At 51.7% G+C, this 23,392-nt stretch overlaps 1 protein-coding gene across 23 annotated transcripts in view; it reads left to right on the top strand.

Annotated features, from left to right (window-relative positions):
* Positions 1-23,392, top strand: part of PLEKHA6 (pleckstrin homology domain containing A6) — a 115,200-nt gene that overhangs the window by 73,590 nt on the left and 18,218 nt on the right. For 12 of the 23 annotated variants that reach the window (XM_016140013.2, XM_016139977.2, XM_016140050.2 and 9 more), the window contains exons 4-15: positions 4,129-4,233; positions 4,884-4,956; positions 7,498-7,598; positions 10,951-11,153; positions 12,566-13,117; positions 14,287-14,782; positions 15,262-15,348; positions 16,460-16,513; positions 20,298-20,378; positions 21,273-21,341; positions 22,583-22,663; positions 22,940-23,089. In XM_016140013.2, coding sequence (XP_015995499.2) covers positions 4,129-4,233; positions 4,884-4,956; positions 7,498-7,598; positions 10,951-11,153; positions 12,566-13,117; positions 14,287-14,782; positions 15,262-15,348; positions 16,460-16,513; positions 20,298-20,378; positions 21,273-21,341; positions 22,583-22,663; positions 22,940-23,089 — 2,052 coding nt within the window. The other 11 variants (XM_016140033.2, XM_016139986.2, XM_016140145.2 and 8 more) reach the window with 9 other exon arrangements.

Raw genomic sequence — 23,392 nt, 5'->3', positions numbered from 1 at the left:
TGTAGGAGTAAAGTTAAATACTGAAAACATAAAGTTGAGTAAAAAGCAAGTTGCAGAATGTAAAAATATCATTTATGTAAAACGTACAAACATGGAAAGCAATGCTACATTTTTATGGATAAATATACAGTACAAGCATATAACCACTGTCGGGCCAGTGGTTGCCTAATGGCTGGCAGGGGCTCAAAGGGAGTTTCAGCAATCTTTGTCATTTTTTTAAGCAAAAACAATAAACCCAACACATAGGGGAAAAAAAACCTACTTTTCTGAAATGTTTGGAGTATTTCAAAAAGTATATTTAAAGAAACTTGATTGTTAAGGGAAATGAGGGCAGAGGGTGGAGCTAGAAGGTCTTGCCCAAGACGGAGATAGATTTTCTTTGTTCATTTTGTTTTGCTTCAAGACATTAGAGTCAGGAGGGGAATGACCCGGTGGAAAGGTTCAGGAGAAAGGAGATAGTGAGTCGCATTTCTGTGGAGACAGGAGTCCGATGCAGAGGTGCTGTCGGCCTGAGTAGGGAAGGGGCGCTCTTCCTGAGACTGCATTAAAAAGGCATGTGAAGCTGGGGAGTTGGGGCACCAGGAGGTTAAAGAAGATTCCACCTGACCTTGGCTTTTGCAGGGAAGTGGGAGGTTTTCTACTGAGAGGAGGTGGGGTGGGTGAAGAGGCATTTGGGGGCTTGAGGATTTGCCCAAAATTTGGAGAATGGGAATAGTGGTCAATAAGGGACATATGAAATATTGCCCAATAATGTCAAAAGGTCATCTGAGGTCCTGGGCTGAATCTGCGTGGCTCTAATCCCCAGGCGTGTGATTTCATCCAGCAACGCTCGCAGCCTGGCTATGGAAGCAGGGAAGGCCCGTGGTTGGATTGGCCTAAGGCTGAGGCTTGCTGGGAAGCAGTGGCAAAAAGATAAGGAGGCTGGAGCGTTGAGGGGTTGGCAGAAGACTGGCTGAAGTGGCGAACTACTTGGAGTAGCTTCTAGGTTGCTGAGAGGAGGTGAAGCTATGACAGATGATTGACAGAGGAAAGGGAAGGATTTGGGGACTTCCTATTCTTAGGACAGTAGATGACTTCTTCAGGTGGCTAATCTCAGCCATTATATATGGGTTTTCATTAGTAAGGTTCAGAAAATGATTTTATTTCCCAGTTTTGGGGATATGTATAATAAAGCCCAATTTCTTCTTTTTTTTCCTTCTATAAGTACTTTATTAATGTTTAATATAGCCAGATTCCTTGCTAGCTTCTGGTAATAAAGAGATAAGCAAAAGTTCCTCCCTGTGAAGACCTCACAGTTTAGTGCAGAAGACGAAAGGCTAACATTGCAGGGTGACAAGGTTTAGACCCTCAGAATGGATGGAGAGAAGGGGGCAGCTAACTGCTGTGAGGGATTAGGGAGGTTTTTTGGAGTAGGGGGTCTTAACTCGGCTTTAAATGATGAGTTGGGATTTGTAGATAAGGGAGATGGGCTCCCCAGCCCTCCACGGGAGAGCAAGTGAGCAAAGACATACGGGATGGGATCGAAGCACAGGAGTGAGGCCCGACCAGGGGCAGGGCCTGTCTGCCGGCATGACAGAAGGCGGGCCATGGCCCTGCCCGGCCGCACGCGCCTGTTCCTATGTGCTGTGCTGAGGAGTTTGAATTCTCTTCTAAGTGGTGGGGCGGCAGTAGTAAGAAATTTTAAGCAAGAGTGACGCGATTATATTGTGTTTTAGAAAGATAGCCTTAGTTTAAGGCAGGGCATGGACAGCAAGAAGGGACGACAACCTGTGAGGCAGCAAGTGCAATTTGAGAGGAAAGGACAGATTTGAGAACTTTCAGGAAGGTAGACTTGTCCGACCTGCGTGAGTGACTGTATAAAGGGATGGAGGGAACAGTGCGGGGTGGTTCAGGGCTCTGGTTTCGGTGACTGGCCGGATCGTTGTACCATTCGGCAAGATGAGAAATATCAAAGAACGGGTTTGGTTAGAGAGAGCGTAGTTTGGTTTCGCACTGTTCTTAATCGTGGTTGGACAACCAGTTACCAAATGGACTGGGGCTAGGAGAGAGATTTTAGATATAGATTAGGAAATTTTCAGCATATTGCTGGAAGTTGAGCCAATGGGTATAGATGAGATTACAGGAATAGCATATAATGGTATAAACAAGAATAAAAGGATTAAAGTTTCATTAAGGTCCCCAAACACTTAGAGTACGGGTGGAGACTGAGGAGGAGCGACCACAGATGGAGGTACTGAAAAGGAAGAGCAACATCGCAGAAACCAAAAGAAGAGTTTCAAGGAGGACAGAAAGGTTAATGTTGTCCAGTGCTTTAGAATGGTCGAGGACTGAGCAGCCTCACCTCAATGACATTGCAAGAGCCATTTCACAGAAGAAGGGGAGGGGGTTTAGGAGTGAGTGGGAGGAGGGGAACAAGACTCTTTCCAGTAGCTCATCCCTGAAGAGAAAGAGGGAAGGGAGGGAAGGTGTTACCTGACAGCAGACATAGGTTACAGAGGCATTCGTGAGGGGAGGGAGGAAAAGAGAGGGAGAGAGACAGAGAGAGGGATGCTTTAAGGAGGAAATATCTGAGTATGTTTGCCAAAGAGAAGAAGCCCATGGAAAAAGAAAAGCTGAAGACGGATTGGAGAGGAGATCATTGATGGAGCAGTGTCAGAAGAGATGGTGGCTTGGATATGTTAGCCTTAAAAGGAGGACAATGCTTCTTCTTTTGACATTGGAGGGAAAGAGACAAAGATAGTGGTAAGAGAAGTAATTTTCTAGGTAAAAGGGTATGAAATTGAGGAAGTGCATGTCTGCTAACCTCAGTTTTCTCTGTGGAGGAGGACCCAGGTCCATGTGGGGAGGGCAGAGCGGGAAGCTGTGGGCCTGAGAGAACGGTGGGGGTGTGAAGTGGCAATGCCGCTCTGGGCTGAGCCCAACTGGGGCTGGGGGCCGTGGATCTGCAGTGGCCTCATCTGTACTGCAATGGGAGTTTCCTCCAACAGCACCATAATCTTCTTATGAGTGTGAGTGTGTGTGTGTGAGTGCGTGTATGTGTGTGTGTGGGGGGGTGGGTACTTTGATTAATCTTGGATTTTGAGAGAAGATTGAGCAGAAAGACCATGCATGGGGTGTTGGGGTGTTTGAGATTGCAGTTGATCTACCACAGAGCCTCGGTTTTGCAGGGAAATAACTAAAACCAGGAGGTGGCTGATGGATCCAGGAGAAAGGGAAGAACTGAGGAGCTGGGGGCCCCAGTGGAGTAGAAAAGCTTGTGCAGTTGAGCGACAGGATGAGAAAGCCCAAAGGAAGGAATGTTGTGTTCAGAAGGTGGGAACACTGGAATTGAAAATGTTAGCAGTGAAAGGACTTAGGGGCCGTCCAGGTCTCAGGTGTGGCCATGGGAGTCAGTCTGGGGTGGCGGTGGAGGATTTTGGAGTTGAGGACATCAAGGTCATATGAAGTTTGGGCATCAGATGGGTCATCCTTGACAACAGCGGTGCCACGGTGGTGGCAAGACTTAAAATGAAAAGGATGACTGACTCCAAAAGGATCATCTGAAAGCTGATAGTAATAAGGGCTACGTGGTAGAAGAAGGAAGATGTTTGGTGCTTCAGGAAAGAGACCGTTGTCAGAATGTGGAAGAACGACAGCGTGCACATGGCAATAAGGAGCCAGGAGAACATCGTGCAGGTGTTCCCAGCTCTGTGGTGTGTTGGACATTTGAGAATGAGCAGAACTCTGAGAGAATGCTGATGTAGGGAAGCTACCTGCAGTTGAATGAGTTCTAGAAAGGATGATGCAAGGGGTAGGGAGTAAGGACAGTGGAAGAAGGGCAGGCCAGGAGTGAAATGAAAAGTCTTATTTTCTCAAGAAAACCCCAAAAGTCCCCAGCACTGCCAGACAGAGAGGACTATTATTTTGGACTAGTATTTTGAGTCCTATTTTAGAAATAAGAAAAAACCCCAAAGACTTAAGAAGCCATGCATGCACTTGAGTTAGTAACAGATCCAAGGCCCACACGTGGGCCTTTGAGCGTGAGGGCGCCTCGGGGTAGGCCAGGAGAGATATAGCTGCTCCCCTCGCCAGTGGAGCAGGAAGCAGGGGAAGGAGGCAGTCAGGCCAGCTTCTCTCTCTGCCTGCCAGGCCACCCGGACCTCTCGCAAGGCCATTGCCTTTGGGAAGCGCTCACACTCCATGAAGCGGAACCCCAGTGCACCTGTCAGCAAGGCGGGCTGGCTCTTCAAACAGGTGAGGCCTCCTCTGCCATTCTGTCCACCATGCCCAGTGCTTTCCTCTCATAGCACTGTAATTCCTCTGTGCCTACAATGGTCCATGTCTTTTTCGGTATGTGTTCACATGTCCTAATTTTATGAAGGCCCAGAGAAGTTGAGTATCTTCTCCAAATGACACAGAACAATTAGCGTTGTATTTAGGAATTCAACTAGATCAATCGATAGGCAGATACAACGATTTTGAAATATGTTAGGTCAACCACCCGATCAGAGCAACCCACTGGCTCATCCTTGGGAGGTCCCTCTTGCTGCGAAAGAGGGTGGTGATGGTGATGTGTCCTTTAAGTCTGGGGTCTAACAGTTCCCCTCACTGGCCTCGCCACTGTCCCTGCCTGCCCTCTGCTCACTCATTCTGGCTCTCTCCCTTTTCATCTTCCCTGAAGGAGGCAATGAGGCCCAGGAGGACAGAACTGAAGGTCACAGGCGATGTCCCAATGTCAGTTCTCTGCATGTGGGGTCTCAAGAGGGTTGCTGCAACTCGTTAGTGGCCAAGCTGCAACCAGAGGCAGGATGTCCTTGCAGTTAGTGCATGACCCTTCCTGCCACCTCCCCCTCGCTCACGCCCAGCTAAGGTCCCTGCTGTCTGTCTCTCCATGTACCCTGCAGGCCAGCTCTGGGGTCAAGCAGTGGAACAAGCGCTGGTTCGTGCTGGTGGATCGCTGCCTCTTCTACTATAAAGGTGAGCTTGCCCCCGGGCAGGTGGGGGCTGTGGGAAGCCAGGGCTCACCATTCTTTTCCATTCTGCCGGAGAGCTGGGCTTTGCTTTGGATGGAAGTTGGGCTGGGGCATACCTCTCCCCTGCAGTCTCTGTCACCGGTGGGGATGTCACAGTGGGATAAAGACAAAGCTCACTTTCTCATACATTCACTCACTCACATTCAGTATATACTGAGTGCCTACTGGGTTTCAGGCACAGTCCTAGGTCCTGCTTGGTGATACAGGGAGTGAACTGAACTGTCATGTGACAGATGGTGAAGTTCCGGGCCTAGGGAGGAGGGAGGAAAGGAGGAAGAGAGGAAGGTCCCTAGTCACTACTAGTAGGTCACCTACTAACCGCAGTTTGTATGCCTCCCGTCCTATTGAATGCAACATCCAATCTGTGAAGGCAGCGATTTTTGTTCATTCTGGGCACTGCTGTATCCACAGTACCTGCAACAGTGATGGCACTTTGGAGGTGCTCCACCAGTGTGGAATGAATGACTACCCCCAGCTTCTGCCCTCTTTGCCCACCCAACACTCACTCGCAACCTTCTCAAAAAAAAAAAAAAAAAAAAAGCAGAGCAAAGATCGGTTTACTGTGATGCAGCAGTCTCTAGGAGAGTATTTAAAAATATATACAGCAACATTGTGTCGAGGAGGGTGCTGGACGGAACCAGTGAGGCTGATGAGAGTGGTGGTCCTGTCACGCTGATGGGAAGAGAGGGACGCAATGACTTCGCAGCAAAGAGAGGCTGCCCCCTTCTCCTCCATGCCCCTCCATGCCCCTCCATGCCCCTCCATGCCCCTCCATGCCCCTCCATGCCCCTCCATGCCCCTCCATGCCCCTCCATGCCCCTCCATGCCCCTCCATGCCCCTCCATGCCCCTCCATGCCCCTCCATGCCCTGGGAATGGCAAAGCCCTGACTTTTTCTGGCCTCCTGGGAGCAATTCAGTGAATCATTAACTTAGGCAAACAAAGGCTGTACCCAGTCATCCCCCACAACGCTAATGTCCTTGTGCCCCGCGTTGCTGCCATCTGAACCCTGAAGAGAAGAATCAGTAAGGGTCCAGTCACAGAGGAAACCCCAACATTGGGGGAGAAAGATGTGCCCAGGCTGGGCCCCAGGATAGAGGGCTGCACTGGACAAAGCTGGGGAAAGCCAGGCTCTGTGCAGAGGAGAGACTCTGGGCCTGGCGTGAGGACAGACCCTTAAACAGCTGAGCACTTCAAGGTGCATTGTGATAGGGGTCATTGGCCACCGAGAGATGCTCCTAGGAAACCCCCTAAACGGAGGCCTGGACAGGACTAGACAGGGGGTCTGTCTCCTCCAGAGGTGGACAGCCTCTGCTTTTCTGAAGAAGCCCTGGGTCCCCAACCTGTCTCTCCTGCTCCTTTGGCTTAGCCCTTCTCTGGCTGAGGCACAGGAAACTGGAAGGTAGGCCTAGTGTCTTGTGCAGGTGATGAGTAAGAAGAGAAGTAGAGTTTATAATCCCTAAGAGAGTTCTTCTGAATCCTATCTGAGGGTTTTACAGTGTCCCCAGCCCAGGGAATAAGGAGCTATCCTGGGCAAGCGGGGAGAGTCTTGCCCTGGCTTCACAGTTGCCTCCGCCCCCCCTGCCCCAGTCCCACAGAGCACCCTACCCTTTCCGACCTCTTGCTGACAGCTGGGGGCCAGACTAGCTAACCCATCAGGCTCCTTTGGAGATCCAGGATGAATTATGTAACAGCCTGATTGTTAGCCTGATCCAGGAACCAGAGGGCCAGGAGGCCCTGTAGGGGCACGTCTTTCTGCGGAGACGCGGGCACAGAAAAGGGAGGGTCTGTGTCAGGAGAGGACAAAGCAAGCTGCTGGGTGCCTGGGAGAACCTGAGAAACAGTGACCCGGAGGAGCCAGAGCCAAAGATGGGGCCGTCTCCCCCGCCGTGCCCTATCCCGTCATTAGCCTGTTACGTGCGTGGCCGTTGGAGAGGCACCATGTGTGGAGAGGCACCATGCGTAGGAGGAGTGGTTCAGAATGTCAGCTCGGATTCAAAGAGCAGTCTACGACTTTCTACTTCAGTAACCTTGGACGGTTAAGTAACCTTTTACTTAACCTCTTTGTGTCTCAGTCTCCTGACCTTTAAAATGGGGGCAGTGACAGTACCTGTTCATCGAGTTGTTGGGAGGGCTACATCCATGAAGGCATTTCACTTAGAACAGCGCCCGACAGAGATGGACCACTCCAAAACTTTAGCTCTGACTTACTTGCTTCCTTGTGTACTAGAACGTCAGCTCCCCGAGAGTGGGGCGCCCTCCTTCCCACTCACTCCAGAGCCCCTGTGTCTGGAGCACGTCTGCAGAGCCGTTGTGCGCCCCAGCACCCTCGCTCCAGGGAGCATGCCTGCGTGGTGACGAGGGCCTGACAAATCCTGGATGAGCAGCTGCTATTTATCTAATAGGGCCGATCCTCTCCTCTCTCCTCCCCCTGTGTGCACACACGTGTGCACACACATCTCGCCTGTGCCTCTGTTTCCTGACAGATGAGAAGGAGGAGAGCATCCTGGGCAGCATCCCACTCCTGAGCTTCCGGGTGGCTGCGGTGCAGCCCTCGGACAACATCAGCCGAAAACACACCTTTAAGGTCAGCTGGCCTTCTTCTCCCAGGTCAGATGGAGGGGGGAGGCCTGCACTCCTAGAGCATAGGGGGATGGACGAGCCACCTCCCGAAGGAGTCTCAAGTGGAGGCGGAGGGAGGGAGTGGGCAGCGGCACCTGGACTCGGTACAGGCTGTCGTAAGGTTAAAGTGAGGCCATGCCAGGACCCCCTCTTCTTTCCTCGGGGATCGGGTGGGTGATTCTCCCCAGGGTGAGGCCAGTAGAGATGCGCTTCAGTGATGCTGCAGTTTTTCTTGGGGGAGGAGGAAGGAATGTATCAGCCATGTTAGGACAAATATCGATAAATGTAGCCCAGCTGTGTCCTGAGCCCATGGACCCTCTGCCCAGTGACCAGGCACCTGGTACCAGGGAGACCACTTGCAGCAGAGGCGGGAGTAATGGGCTGGATTGGGGGTGGGGGGCTGCTGTATGGTCTTTTCTAGAAAGTCTCCGCCCCACCTTGGGCCCAGGGAACTAGACCCACAGTTAAACTTATCAAAATATTAATCTCTAGAGAAAATCAGAAGTTGAGTCTCGTTACAGTCCAGAGAAGAAAACCTCATGTAGACAATTCAGAGAGTGAGCACCCAGGAAGCTGGGCCTCACAGGCCTGCTCAGTGAGGCTCCTTCAGAACCCTGGGGATCTACCCATCAAAGGCTGCAGCTGACTCATCCTAGGCAGGGTTTTTCCACATTTAAAAATTCATGACCCATTTAAAACAATAAAATCCCAGGCCCTTTTTGTATGTAAAGATCCAAGGTTCCTCTTCATTTTTCAAATATGAAATTCTGATGTTGACCATGTATTTTCTTAGTATAAAGATTTCTCTCTCCCAATTGCTGTCCAAGGCCCTGAAAACCTAAAGCCATGGTTTTAAGACCTGCAGGTCATGCCAGGTCAGTGCCTAAGCCTCAGAGACTCTGCCCATTTCTGTCCTTTCGGACTCCGGTCACCTGGCCGCAGAGAAGAGGCAGGCAGCATACACAGGTGCTGCTCTGGGGAGCAAGGAGGGACTGCTTTGGCACATAATTAGTTTTCATACTCCCCGGGTCCTTGTGTGAGAGGTGTGAACAGAATGAACAATTAATAAAACTGGCTCCAGGGAGCCGGGTTCTAGCTGGGGAAATAGGAACAGGCTGTTTAACCAACAACAAACAACCCTGATGTACACAGGAGCCCACACACGCCCACACAGTCAGACAGCCTGTTGTACCCTCCCTTCCAGACCTGTGCATAGACACATGCATACGCCAGCTCGGAGCTCAGTAGGCATCGGATCAGCATCCTGATGACTGACATGCACCCGCCAAAACCCCAGATGTCATTTCTGCGCCCATCGGCCCCTCTCCTCCTTCCCCACCATCCAAGGGGTTTACTGCCTCTTTAAACCCAACTCAGAGGGCTGTGCTCAGTGTCACAAAGGGTTCCAGTTGTGGCTGATCAGCGGCCCTTCCCTAGAGAAGGGAGGGGAGCTGAGACAGATGGGAGGTTTGTCCTGCTACACTACCAAGTGAAACTCTTGGGTGGCTGATAATGAGCCATGACTGTTCCTGCCTAGCCTACTGCTGAATGCCTGCCTTAACCTATTCCTATCGCAGCCCCACGGCTCGGTGGACTTTACCCCACTGGGGCACCCCCCTCAATTCTCTGGTCCCCTTTCCTGGTTCCAGGATGGTGTCCCCTTTCCACTTCCCATCATTTGCTCTGTCCTGCCCCCTGCCCTCAGCTCTCTGCCTTCCCCTTTTTGCCCGTTAGCCAACAGTTGTTCCCAGGCCTTTTCTCCCTCCTGTTTCCCCAAGGGCATGTTGGCATGTTGTGTCCACCAGCTCGTCTGTGAGCTCTTCAAGTGCAAAAAGCATGTCTTTACTTTTCTTGTGACTGGTGCCCAGAGCAGAGCTGTGTACTCACAGAAGGCTCATTAACTTAACTCATTTGCTGCCCACTTCTACCAGCAACAGGACACACCCATGAGTCTCCTCTGTGATAACCCTGTGTTCACCCCAGAGGTTGTGACTTGCCTGGGCCTCACAACTCCACCGCTTTTCCTCAGCACCTCCCTACCTCTGCTGACATGCTGGGCCCCCTTGGTGCAGGGTAGGGACTGGCAGATCCAGAGGAAGGGGACCCATCTCTGTCCCTAAAGAAGGAGGGTGCACCCACACTGGGTAAGGGCTCCTGTCAAAAACAAAGCCTGTGCAGAGGGAAGGGCTGCAGTAGAGGGAAGGTCCAGCCAGGAAAGCATTCAGAGGGTGTTGGTTTTGACATTGCTGCTTAGGAGAGCTCTGGAGCTTGGTCAAAGGAGCCCTGTCTCCTCTCCTTCCAAACCCAGAGACCCAGGATTTGGCACCCAGAGATCAGAGGCTAAAATGAGGTTTCTGTCTGAGACTCAATAACTTTGGGATCTCTCATGCTGAGTGGAGAAAACAAGGCTACTTGCTTTTTCTGGGAGATTGAAGGTCTCACCTGGGAACCATGCTGAGGGCCCCAAAAGAATCTAGCTCTGGAGTATCTTTTCCTTGTGGACTAAGAACCTTAAGTTTCACCAGGTAGACCCTTCCCCATTCAATAGTAAAATAAATTAAAGCCAGAGCTGGTCAGGAACTGAGCTAGGGTTAGCACCAGGATGCCCGACTTCTCTCCACCACCAGCCGAAATTCGAAATTCCCTTGGTGCAAGCTCCCTCTTCTGGTGGGCTGAACTGGGCATTGCTGGGTGCTGTGTCCCAATGGTGACACGGAGTAGAAGGGGATAATCCGAATAGCTCCCACTTCTGTCTGTACCTTAACATTCCTGCCACGTCATCTTCTGTCTCTCCCTCTGGTGTTTGGTTGACCTGTTCTCTGCTTCTCCTCCTTCTGACCGCGTGAGGACCCCTCCTCTGGACAGGAACTCTCTTCTGGGTTCCCGCCTGCTGCACCTGCTCTCGGCCACCAACTAGGTAGCGTGTTCTGACTGTCTGTGCATGCCCCTTGCATGCCCATGGAGAGAGAGGTCTGGCTGTCCCTCTGCACAGAAGAGACAGTGCTAGCTTCTCAGAGGCCAAGAGATTGGCATGTGCTAGGGGGCATCTCTCCCAGACATCGGGTAATTGCCCTTCGAGTCAAAGATGCAATTCGATGGGAGACTGGGTGTGGTAATTGTCCCTCCTACTTATAATCACCTCAGGTGGGACAGGTAAGCTTACCTGGGCTGCCTAGTGGTGTCCAGAGAGCTAGCCACAGCAGACACCTGGGATGGCTTTGGGCCACCCTCCTCACATTGCTCCTGAGCTCCTTGTGGGATAAAGAACTGCAGGCCAAGGGAACAGCCTTTCTGACCACCCACTCTTTTCTCTACAGGTGACTGTGTGCTGGGTGGACGAGGCCGGAGCTAGTTCCACGCACTGCCTCTCCCCACAGGCTGAGCATGCCGGGGTCCGCACCTACTTCTTCAGTGCCGAGAGCTCCGAGGAGCAGGAAGCCTGGATCCAGGCCATGGGGGAGGCTGCCCGAGTTCAGATCCCCCCAGCCCAGAAGTCTGTGCCCCAAGCCGTGCGTCATAAGTGAGTGCCAAGGTCCTGGGCCCGGGCGTGGGGAGTGCTAGAGAACAGAGAAGGAGAGAGGAAGTGCTTCACTTTATGCTGAGCCCAGTGTGCTGGCTTGAACCTCTGAGAACTGTAAACCATCTCCTTGCATCCCAGTGGGGCGCCTGGCTGAGCGATTTCAGAGCTGGTGGTTCCTTCCCCTGACCACCTCCTTACCCTCTCCATGAACAGGTGGAGGCCAAGGGAAAAGCCAGGTTCCGTTGAGCCAGGAGCCAAAGACCAGGGTTATTTGCTTATTTTTTCTTGGCTGTGCACGCCAAGCACACAGCTTTTGGAGAAAGGTGAACTCAGATTCAAATCCCAACCTGGCCACTTGCCCACAGCGCAACCCTAGTATAAGTCACTAACCCCTGGGAACCCACATATAATACAATCCCACTTCATAGGTCGTTGTAAGGTCTAGGCAGTAGATAACATGCTTGGCACATTGCGAACACTCAGTCCGTGGCCGCTCCCATCCCTTCCTCAGCTGCAGTCTCAGCGCCCGTCTCCGCTTTAAGCGGGTGTGGAGTCAAGTTCAGTGTTAACAGGGATCTAGACGGAAGTGTGATAGTATAGACCCCAAGTCTACTCACATATCTAAGCAATGTTTACAAGAAATATCTCAACAAGGATGCTCGAATGTGTTGAATTTGGGAAAATATAGGAAGAACATTGTCACGAGATTTCATCTTTGCTTTGACTAAGTGTACTTCCAGAAGTTCATGTATTCATTTAATAAATATTTCCTACAAATATGTAGGAAGTATGTAAGGAACTACATCAGGTGCTAAGAAAACAAGGGAGGAAAATTCTGATATCCTCTGATATTCTCCTGCCTCATGGAGCTCATATTCTAACAAAAAGTCAGTGCTGGGAAAAGCTTGTTTTTGAGAAGGGAACTAGCATGTTTCTATGCCTGCGAAGTTTGAGGCAAAGCCTTCTGCCCTGGTGCCGGCCATGTTTGATCCCACAGCAGCCCTCTGAAGGCAGGCATTGTTATCCCCATCCAATCAAGGAGCCCAAGCCTTATGGATGTTAAGGAACTTTCTATGGGAGAGAGGGCGGGGACATCAGGGGTGGTTGCTGTTGTGAAACTTCAGTATGGTGTATACCCATTTGGGGGACTGCATCAGAGACAGACTATAAAGGAGACCGAGGCTGGGTGAGACTGATTTTGGCCATAGCTCAAAGGCTGGGCTCAAGGCAGGTCAGCAGAGGGAGTGGAGAGTGACCCATGGGAGAAGTCCTGGAGGGCAAAATGAGCACATCACACAGGCAGGATCGGATGACTTTTTATGATAATTAGGAAAGAGAATTGTAATTCACTAAATTCTGTTCCCATCGCTATCTTCCTGCCCATCCTTCTCTATTCCTTTTCTCCTTCCCAGTCTACTACCCCCGACCCAACCCCATGCTGGGCTGGAGTCACTTACAACATCTCCCTTGGCATCCTGCAGCCACGAGAAGCCAGATTCAGAGAACATTCCGCCCAGCAAACACCACCACCAGCCACCCCACAACAGCCTCCCCAAGCCTGAGCCAGAGGCCAAGACGCGAGGGGAGGGTGACGGCCGAGGCTGTGAGAAGGCAGAGAGGAGGCCTGAGAGGCCCGACGTCCAGAGTGAGCCTCTGGTGAAAGCCAATGGCATCCAAGCTGGACTGGAACCAGCCTCAGAGCCGGGCAGCCCTTACCCCGATGGCCCAAGGGTCCCAGGGGGTGGTGAGCGGCCCACCCAACCCAACGGCTGGCAGTATAGTTCCCCAAGCCGGCCAGGGAGCACGGCTTTCCCGCCTCAGGACCCCGAGAGTGGGGGACACCGGCGGAGCTTACCCCCACACACCAACCCCGACAAGATCGCCCAGCGCAAGAGCTCCATGAATCAGCTTCAGCAGTGGGTGAACCTGCGCCGGGGCGTGCCCCCACCTGAAGACCTTCGGAGGTGAGGCCTGTGCGGGGCAGGGGTGGAGCTGGGGCGCCGTCCTGGCTATGGGCTGGGGCTGGAGTTGCAACGTGAGAGGCATCCCCTGCTGGAAACCGTGGAGCCTGGCTGAGTCGAGAAACCAAGAAAACTCCAGGATTCCCAGCTGGCCCAAATCCTTCGTGTTCCGTGGCTCCCTCTGCCCCTGATTTTGCTCTCTCTGTCGACTTCCTTCAAAGGAAGCGACAAAGCACCCAAGGCCTCTCCACAGGGAGGCTCGGTAGCCCAGGAGAAAGCCAGACAGTCATAGGGAGGGGTCTTAAAGTTGTTCATCAGACATCTGTCCACTCCAGCTTCCAACCTCCTACAACATCCTCTGTTCCAGTGTTTTTACCAACAGGACATTCACCAACCACCCAGCCAACTCACTCCGTTTTTAAACAGCTCTTATTGTTTGGAAGCCAATGTTTATAGACAGTTTTAAAAAGAGAAAAGTAACAAAATGTTGCAACTCATTGATCCTACTTTTTCCCTCTGGACCAATATAATCCTTTACCTAGTGACTGACTTTCAAAGATTTAAAGATGTTTGTTGGAGTCCATCATCGGGGCAAGAGGGGTGCCTTCCCTGGGGTCTGGGCAGCTGGGGGACTGGAGGTGACAGCCTCAGGACGGCTGCTCGCTGGGAGTGGTCTGGCATCTGGGGCCTCTGGCCTGCCCTAGGGAGAATGCCTCTCCTGGCGCGAGTCCCATAAAATCAGGGAAGCTGCCCTTTGATCCTCCTCCATCCCTCTCCTCCAGGTGCCTGGTACACTGGAGCTTTTTCTTCTGTTTGCCTCTCTAGACAGGATCTGATAAGTTGGTTCACATTGAGATAGAGACAACTAATAAGGCTTAAAGTTTCTTCCCAGGGGTATTCCATTTTAAAGAGACAAAGATGGAAGCTCTGAATAACGGAATTTTGGGTTTCAGGGAGTTGATTGAGGGAGGAGCTCTGAGGACAGGGTCTTTCTTCTCTGCACCTTTGAAACAAACCTGGCACTCTGCGTGCTCACAAGGCCAACCTGAGGCACCATTCACCTGGTCAAATCCCACTCTGGGCTGGAGGATGCGGAGGTGGGGCTGGATTGCAGGCGGATGGGTGGGGACGTGCCCACTCTGTCCGCTTCCTTACATTGTCCCCTCTCTCAGTCCCTCTAGGTTCTACCCTGTGTCCCGAAGGGCGCCTGAGTATTATGGCCCCTATGCCTCCCAGTACCCTGACGATTACCAGTACTACCCACCGGGGGTGCGGCCGGATAGCATCTGCTCCATGCCTGCCTATGATCGGATCAGCCCACCCTGGGCCCTGGAGGACAAACGCCACGCCTTCCGCAATGGGGGCGGCTGGAAGGAGCCTGCCGGCTATGGGCGGCAGGACGGCACCGTCTGGATCCCCAGCCCCTCCCGGCAGCCAGTCTACTATGATGAGCTGGATGCCACGTCCAGCTCCCTGCGCCGCCTGTCTTTGCAGCCCCGGTCCCACTCTGTGCCCCGCTCACCCAGCCAGGGCACCTACAGCCACGCACGCATTTACTCCCCTGTCCGCTCCCCCAGTGCCCGTTTCGAGCGGCTGCCGCCTCGCAGTGAGGACATCTATGCTGACCCCGCTGCGTATGTGATGAGGCGATCCATCAGCTCTCCCAAGGTGAGCCACCAGCCTTCCCCTCCTTCCTCACCCCTGTGGTACCTCAGAAGCCTGAGACCATCTGCTGAGAAGTCGAGAAACAGGGGCATCTGGGACCTGGGGACCCTGGGCTGTGTATTGGCAGCAACGGGGACGCTGCCCAGGGAGCCACGGGCCCTGTGGTTTCATCCCCAGGAGAGCTGTCCTGGAGGACTTGCTTTGCCCCCTGAGGAGGAACATTGCTTTCTGTACCCGTCCCCAGACTGTGCCAGGATCCCTAATTCTGTATAACAGGGCGGAGAGGGTTCTCTGTGTTTTCAAATCTTGAGGACCCAGACAGATGATTGCACTGGATATTGCACTGGATAAATGCTGTCCATTTTCATTTGGAATCTGCTCTGGAACAGTAGACCAACATCCCTAACTTTAAACTTCAGTTGGTGGGGAAGTCTGTGTTCCGGCTGGACCCCCTTACCTCTCCAATCCCCTTTCTCTTCCAGTATGATTACCTGGGAGACAGGCGACCAGTCCCTGCAGGACTGTTCCCCTACAACTACCCACCACCCCCCACGGTCCACGATAAGATGGTACGTCCTCTCCTTCCCCTCTGCTCCCCCCCATGACCTCTCTTCCCAGGGTGGGCCAAACTAGGGTGGACGCACGCAGGGATGCTCTCTGCCCAACGCCTGGTCCATCGGTTCTTAGCAGCCTCTGGATACCTCCTCCCTGTTGTCCAGGACTCTAACTCAATACAGTTTGGTGGTGCCTGTTACAACCCTTCTCATTTGTGATACAGGGCAAAGGAGCAGAGACAGATCTAGAAGCATGTAATAGTCTGATCCTCTTGACCTTGGAACAGGCCTCCTCTCCATCATGCTGAGGGACTTGGACAGGGGCTCAGATTGTGGCTGGGAACAGTCAGGCTAGAGCTCCCTAAAACGAGCATGACCTTCTAGCCTTTTCCTGGCTGAGAGTATTCGCTTCCCATTTATCCTTGCCTGGAATGTCACTCTGGGGACTGGGGAAGAAAAGTTTTTCCATATTGTGTCTCCTCCTCCTTTCTTCTCCCCTCTCTACTGTGTCTCTTTCTGGAATTCGTTCTCCTGAGAATTTTTGTCTCTACCTGGAGAACTAGATGCAGATGCTCTGCCCGAGGGGTTGGGAGGACCATTGGAACCCACAGGCAGAATCTCCTTTCAGAAGGCCTGGCGCTGTCCCCTCTCCCTGTGTAGCACCAGGAGGCCAGGGCAGAGGAGGCCTGGGGGGGGGGGGGGGGTCAGGGAGGGCTGCTCCTCCCAACCCTCTCATTCTCCTCCACCAGTGTCCAAACTTGATGGTCTTGACTCATGGTAAATGCACCCATCCAGAAGCAACAGATTTCCCCAGAAAACTCAGAAGCGGCTGCTAGAAGTGCTGACTAGATCGCTTCAGGGAGGGCCAGGCTGACCTAGGAGCCACGGAGGGGGGCCCAAGAGTGTCCCTCCTGTCACTGGTCTGGGAGTGCCCAGCTGGTGGCTCCTGTGCCGGCCCACATCCTCACGCCTTCCCTCCCCCAGAACTCAAGGGCAGAGAGGCCTCTGGTGGTCCTTGCCCAGCTAACTCTTAACTGCTTTGCTTCCTTTTTATTGTTTTCTTTTGTTGTGTTTCTGTTTTGTTCCTGTTTGTTTGTGTTGCTGTTGGGCCTCGGGCTCCGGGTAGGATGAACTTTTAGACCTTCAGTTGCAAAGAAACCTAGAGTATTTGGATCAGCAGGTAGGCAGAGCTGGTGCCCCCTTGCCACCCCTGCTCCTTTCACATCTACCCACTCCTTCCTCCCTCCTCATCTTCCATCCATTGGACAACCTTTGTTGGCACAACCAGGACACAACAAAGTGGCTTATATTTTGGTTTGTGCCTTCACATCCCTTCTCTTCAAAGCTCTTTAGGGCAGCTGAGAGTTTCTTGGGGAAAGGAGAATAATAAATGACCACATGAATAATTAACGCCACCTCCTATTTGTTCAGCCCAGTTGGAACTACCTCCAGGGGACAGGCAGGAATTTGCATCTTTGCTAGAGAGTAGCAGAGATGAGAGGGAGTTCCCTGCTTCAGCCTAAATGATAGGATTTAGTTCAGCCTGAACCTGAGAAATCATCCTATCGTATTCCACAGGTTGTTTTTAAACTCCACAGTTTGTAAACTGAGGACTATAGACCTGTCCTAGGATGACTTAAAAATTGTATTGATTTAGTATATTTGTCAGTTCCTCCATGAAGTTCTTTTGTATCCACAGCTCATGTTTCAGTATGGTGGACTGAGGGAGTTTTCATCCTAGTTTACAGATGAGCATCCTGAGGCAATGAGGTTGCCTGAGTGGGAGTGGTTGGCTGCCTCACTCCTGGCTCCAGGGCTCTAACCATTGGCTGCCTTGCCTCATAAGGCTAAGGGGATTGCGACACTCCCTGGGTTTAAGCAGGCCAGAGGTCAACATGCTGGATATTTATCTAAACAAATAGTCTTGGGTTCAGATCTGTGCTACAAATAGTGGGGGACCTCACCATGCACGCACTGTCCTGTGGAGGCGGCCTGGGGTGGTGGTGGAAATAATAATGATAGTAATAATAATGGCAGCAGCTATGGTGATTGGGTGCTTCCTCCGTGCTCTGGACCATTCTAAGCACTCTACAGATTCGAACTCATTTAATCTTTATAACAACCTGCAAAATAGGTACTGTTATTATCCTCATTTTATAACTGGTGAAACTAAAGCACAGAGAGGTAAATTTATATATATATATAAATGCCTGCCTGCCAAGGCGCATAGCCAGCACATAGCAGAGCTCAGAATACGATTCTGAGCTTTTGACCCAGTTTGCAGCTGAGGAAATATCTAACATATGAAGAAGCTGTGGTCGAACCTCATCAGGATGGTTTTGTGCCCTCAAAAGTTGTAGAAAGAACCATAAACCTGAACTCAGAGGACATAGCTGTGACTTTTGGTGGTTCTGGTCACAAGCCACATGACCAGCATCTCACCAGGCCTCGATGTCTTGGTCAGCTCATCCTTGTAGAAGACCCTGGGCCCTGGACAGCACTGATTTCTGTGTTTAAGTCAGAAGCAGCTTGTGGTGCCCAGTCCATGTGGTGCCCAGTCCAGGGAGCGCCGACCACCCTGCTGGAGCAGGGGCTGCGGAGCGGGGAGTGGTGAGCAGTGGGGCTCAGCGCCCCTGCAGCCCTTCCTCCCTGTCCCGCTCCCCCTGCCTGGCCGTCCAGCTGACCAGTGCGAATAGCACTGCCTTTTTCTGAGGCTTCTTTCTATATCCCAGAGTCACTGGACCCTTAGCCTGGGAACTTCAGAAATAACCTTTCAGAGGACCTGCTCCTAGACACACATAGATATTCTAGGTGTTCTTAAAAGGTGATAAGAGTCCAGAACTCGGAGTCAGACACTGCACTCTAGTTCCAGCTCTGCCATTTACAAGGATTTTTTTTTTTTAAACCTTGAACATGTCAGTCTCTCTGGCCTTGGTTTTCTTAACCATAAAATGGATATTATAGAATCTGCTCTTTCTACCTCACAGAGTTACTGGGAGAATCACCTAAGAATGTGTCTGAGAGCACTTTGTCAGACATTAGCGATGAGAGGTAGTTGCTGCTATGATTATTTTATTGATCTTTTTCATCTAAAACTCAAAATGTTAACTGAGCACCCTCACTATGTATATGACGCTGGGCTAGGTGCTTTCTCACAAATTCTAACATTTTGGAGAAAGAGAAGATGGCATGTAAGAATCCTTCTAAAAGCAAGACCCGCATGGGCTGAAAGATCCCCAAAGCCACACATGGGTAAGCATATTCTTGCTTCCCTCCTGATTGCTTTAGATCCCTTGTTGGGAAAGGAATGAGATCAGTGGGTGTCCAGGAAGAGCCTGGGCCTCCCTTGCCTTCTCAAAGCCTGATGTGTTGGGTAGATCTGCCTTGTCTTCCACTCATAGACATTTACTACACACACACATACATACACACACACACACCACCTCACATACAGGATACAAGCATGACACACAGGTAGCAGATGCACACATATACAAACATGCACACCCCATACACAGGAATCTCTCTCTCTCTCTCTCTCTCTCTCTCTCTCTCTCTCAATCTCTCTCACTCCAGGAAGGTAGGGATCAATTTGAGTTCAGATCCTTACAGAAAATGTGGTTGATGTCCTATCGACTTTTAACTATTTCACAAAGCTTAAACCTCATATTACAACTGCTCTTTTCAAAGCCTTTTAAATGACATTTATGTCATAGGAAAAAATTCCAATTGGACTAAAGAAGTAGAAAAATCAGATCCTAGGAAAGCCTTTTAAAATGCTGTGGACGCTGCAAATAGGGGCAGGTGATGTCCTCGCCCTGTCCATAGCACACAGGTGTAAGGCTGCATTTGGACTCCCTTCTCAGTGGGGTATGGGGAAAATACACGTGGGTCCAAAAGAGATTGGGAAGACAAGGGCAAAAAAATGTGGGGGCTCCCTGAACCATGACCCCAAATATCTTCCCTATGGTGGTCTTATTCTTTCCCTTACTCACTTCTCCTCCCCAAAAAGCTTTTCCTGCAAACTTTCTTCTGTCTTCTGCTGCCTATTCCCGCAGAGATGAATTAAGTTAAAGGGACATAGCCAAGGACACTCCCTAATATATTCACTTTTTGATGCTGTCACACTGGAACCAGCGGGCGAAATGATGACATTTCTGGTTGATTTAATTGGCTTGTCCTCCCTCCCTTCCTCCCCCTCTCCCTCCCTTCTGCCTCCCTTCCTTCCCTCACCTTTCTTTTTCTTTTTCATTTGGCAAATAGTCTTTCCCCTCCATGTTTCTAATGATTCTTGAAACATAACATAATGTGTTGGGAGAGCAGTGTTCCAATATCTGGTGTCCCTTTAACATGGCTTGCTTGTTTTGGCCTCCTTATTTGCTCCCTAGCATCATCCAAGATCGGCATGGATGCTACCAGCCCAGCTCTGGAAACCGTGTTTAGCAATCCTTTCTACTCTAGAGCCAAGAGGTGGGCAGGGGCTGGGGAGAGAGACCTGTGCCTATATGTTTGGGAAGGCCCATCCAAAGGGCAAGTCCCAGGTGTTTTTTCTTAGCTGTTTCATTTAGTTCAAATTTTGGAAGATTGGCCTTTGCAACTGCCTATGTGGTCTTTGACCAAAGCAGTGTGAGAAATGAGAGCTGGGGCAAGGAAATGATGACCTTGGCCAATGTGGATGTGATCCACAACACTCAGGCACCCTGGGGGAGTGTCACTGGGCCGGGAGCAAGGGCACAGTGGCCTCCCGGCTCCCTTCCGTGCCCTTTCCTCAAGGGCAGCTTCAGTGCTGGTCCTGAGATGGAGTTCACAAGGGGTGAGCAATGGGTAAGGCCAGATAAAGAGTGTTGGCATCCCCAAGGGGAGCTGCCATTTCCTGTTTCCTGGAAAGCCAGCGCAGGTGGGTGTGGGGGAGACATCTCTATGTGGGTCTGAGTTTGAATCATTCGTTCCTTCCTCTGCTGCAGATGAGTGAGAGTGAGACTCTCATCAGTATGGTGAATCGCATGGTGGAGAGCTCCTCCCCCAGGGCCCAACTCTTCATGCAAGTAAGACCTCTGCCTGGCAGCATGGTCCTTGTCAACATCATTCAGCTGCTTGTGCATGGTCGAGTCAACCTGTTTGGGATGGGGCTCGTTCTGCCCAACCCGCTCATCTGCCAGGCTCAGCCTGCTCTCCTTCCTTTAATTCCACTGTGTCGCCTTCATTTTCCATGTTCATGGATAAACCCAAGGCCCATTTCCCAAACCATCAAAATAGCTAGCACCGACATCTCATGCCTGCCAAGGATCACAAATCTGCTTTGTAATGTCTAGGACTTCTATTTTGTATTTGGTATCTTCTTCACAGACATTATTGGGGTTAAGGGCATGGGGGTATGATACAAAACCATCCAATGTCAAAGGTATGTAGACTGTGCTGTGGTTACCAGATGTGTCACCCAGGGCACGGAGCATGTGCTGGACCCAGAGACACTTCTGAATTCATACTAGTCCTGGTTTAGGCACAAGCCCTGTGACTGGCAACTGTTCTTAAATGTTTCCAATGCTCATTCCATTCTCCTGTGTCTTATTTCCAAAATCAGCTAGGATTTAACTGTTGTTCTCGTGGTTGCTACCAACAAGCCACCTAGGAGCTACATATCCCTGGAGTCCTCGGCAGTAGATCCTAGAGCTTAGGGAAGAAGAGGTACATGGCATGAGCTGCGCAGCATCTCTATCTCCAGAATCAGCCTAGGACAGTTAGGATGGAGCCTAGATTGGGCCATCCCGGTCTTCCCACCCAGGGGACAAAGAATTGGCTCAGCTCAGGGCCCCGGAACCGAAGCCGCCAGGAGTGATGCACCATGGTCTCTGGCGAAAATAGAGCAAGAGCTGTCAGCTTTCCTGCCCCCACAGCCTTTTCTGTCGTCGGCTGCAGTAACCGGTCTCATGTTCCTGCAGGTCCCTGCATACCCAGAAGTGTTCCGGGACAGCCTGCACACCTACAAGTTAAACGAGCAAGATACAGATGTAAGAGCAGCTCTCCTGCTCCCTCTGTCCACTCCGGCCCCTCCCGCTGTTGTCTTCATCTTCGAGTTCCTCCTCAAGGCTTCTCTTCCATCCATCTCTCTCCTTCTTGTGGCTCTTCATACATTCGATTCATGTCCTCACTCACTGCAAAGACAGCATCCCTCCCGTGCCTCCTCATTCGCCTTTTCTCATTCTTCCCACTTACTCAGCCCTGCCTCCCACGCTGGCTGTGTTTCCCCACTGAGGTCTAGGCCCCTCTTGTCTGCAGCACTGGGATCTGCTTGTCACAGGAACACAGACTTTGGTAGAAGGTCGGTCGATCAGTCCACTTTGTGCCCAGCATGGCTTAGTCCCTAGCTAACTGGAAAGAGCATGACCGTATTCCTGCCCTTACAGAGCTTCAGGGTAGTGGCAGATGGCCAGGTGGCAGTAGGTGGCAGCATATGATTCACGTACTGAAAGGCCCCAATAACAGGTTCTATAGGAGTGAGGAGCAGTGAGACCAGGTGGGCTGGTGGGTCAGGGACGAAACAGGTAGCATGTGAGCTGGCCTTGAACTAAAAGGCCTAGAGGGTAAGATCTGGCTCAGTGGGAAGGAGCCACCGGGGTATTTGAGGAATGGCACAAATAAAAGTGTGCACACAGGAAAGCATAAGTCTTTCCAGAAAAGTTTGGCCTGACCTGCCTCTTCCCATTCACCACTGGCCTGGGAGAGGTTCCATCCAAGCAAGAACCAGACCTCTGAGGGACTCCGGTGTCAGCTGTCCTGAGACCCTGGAGGGAGGAGGGGAGAACAGGTCCTGTGGGACTGAAGAACCCGGTTGACATTGCTCACAGATTTTCTGAGACGTGTTCTGATACCCTGCCTACGCCCCAAGTCCATACCCACCTGGGAGGCCAGGCCATGTTCTGTCTTCAACCCTCATGACTTGGAAGCTGTAGGAGGACAGGACTTACTGTGTGGCTCTCAGCCCATGCTTCCCTCAGGCTGACTCACTTCCTCGGAAAATAAACACACCTCCTGTCCCAATGGGTACTTGGGCGTCTCCCAAGGTAAAGACCATCTTCCTGTTTCCAGGAGTCTCCAAGGTCAAGGTGAAGAGCCAGGGGTCCTCAGCAGGGGAATGGAGGCGGTATCCAGAGGCTAGGCCCTGTCCGCCCAAGTCTCAGGTTCCCATCAAACTGTGTCCTTCACCCCCTTCTCTCTCCCTCCCTGCCCCCCAACTCCCCTGGGACCCCAGAAGCTGCTGGGCAAATTGTGTGAGCAGAACAAGGTGGTGAGGGAGCAGGACCGGCTGGTGCAGCAGCTCCGAGCTGAGAAGGTGAGAGCCAAAGGGTGGCCTTGAGCGGGAGCACGTTGGGGGCTGGTGTGACCAAGGCGTGGGCTGCTATCTCCATCCTGACTAAAATGACAGTGCTCCACCTTCCCTGAACTTCTGCCTGTCCTTAATCAGACCTGCTGAAGCTCTCCTGGGGAAGCTTAGGCAGAGTGAGCACAAGCTACCTGGTTGAACCTCTAGGGCTCAGGCCTGTGCTGCTAACAGTCCTAGAGAGGAGATCTCAGGGCTGCTCATAGCTTCCCCACTGCCTTCCTTCAGGAGAGCCTGGAAAGTGCCTTGATGGGGACCCACCAGGAACTGGAGATGTTTGGAAGCCAGCCCGCCTACCCAGAGAAGCTGCTGCACAAGAAAGAGTCACTGCAGAACCAGCTCATCAACATCCGAGTGGAGCTGTCTCAGGCGACCACGGTAACCCGCCCGCACACGGGTCTGCATCTGGCGGCAGAGCTGCCCTGCCAGGTGGTGCTTGTTGTGGTGCGATCAAATTTAAGACCCTCGGAGCCAATTGAGATTAATTATGAGCCTTTATTAGCCGGCCTGCGACTGACTCTCCCCACTAGAGAATCAGCCCCGAGCCTCTAGAAGGAATAGCTTAAAAATCCCCAAACCCCCTCTAGCAGGCAAGCAAGCAGGTTTACAGACTTAGAGGCTGGCCATTCACATATCTTTACACAGGATAACTACACCCTTAACATTAGCATATCTTTGCAC

The sequence above is a fragment of the Rousettus aegyptiacus genome, unplaced genomic scaffold (genome assembly GCF_014176215.1).
Source record: "Rousettus aegyptiacus isolate mRouAeg1 unplaced genomic scaffold, mRouAeg1.p scaffold_m13_p_17, whole genome shotgun sequence".
In the NCBI taxonomy this organism is placed as follows: Eukaryota; Metazoa; Chordata; class Mammalia; order Chiroptera; family Pteropodidae; genus Rousettus; species Rousettus aegyptiacus.
The sequence above is the reverse complement of the archived record's forward strand: the minus strand, read 5'-3'. Positions and strand labels throughout refer to the sequence as shown.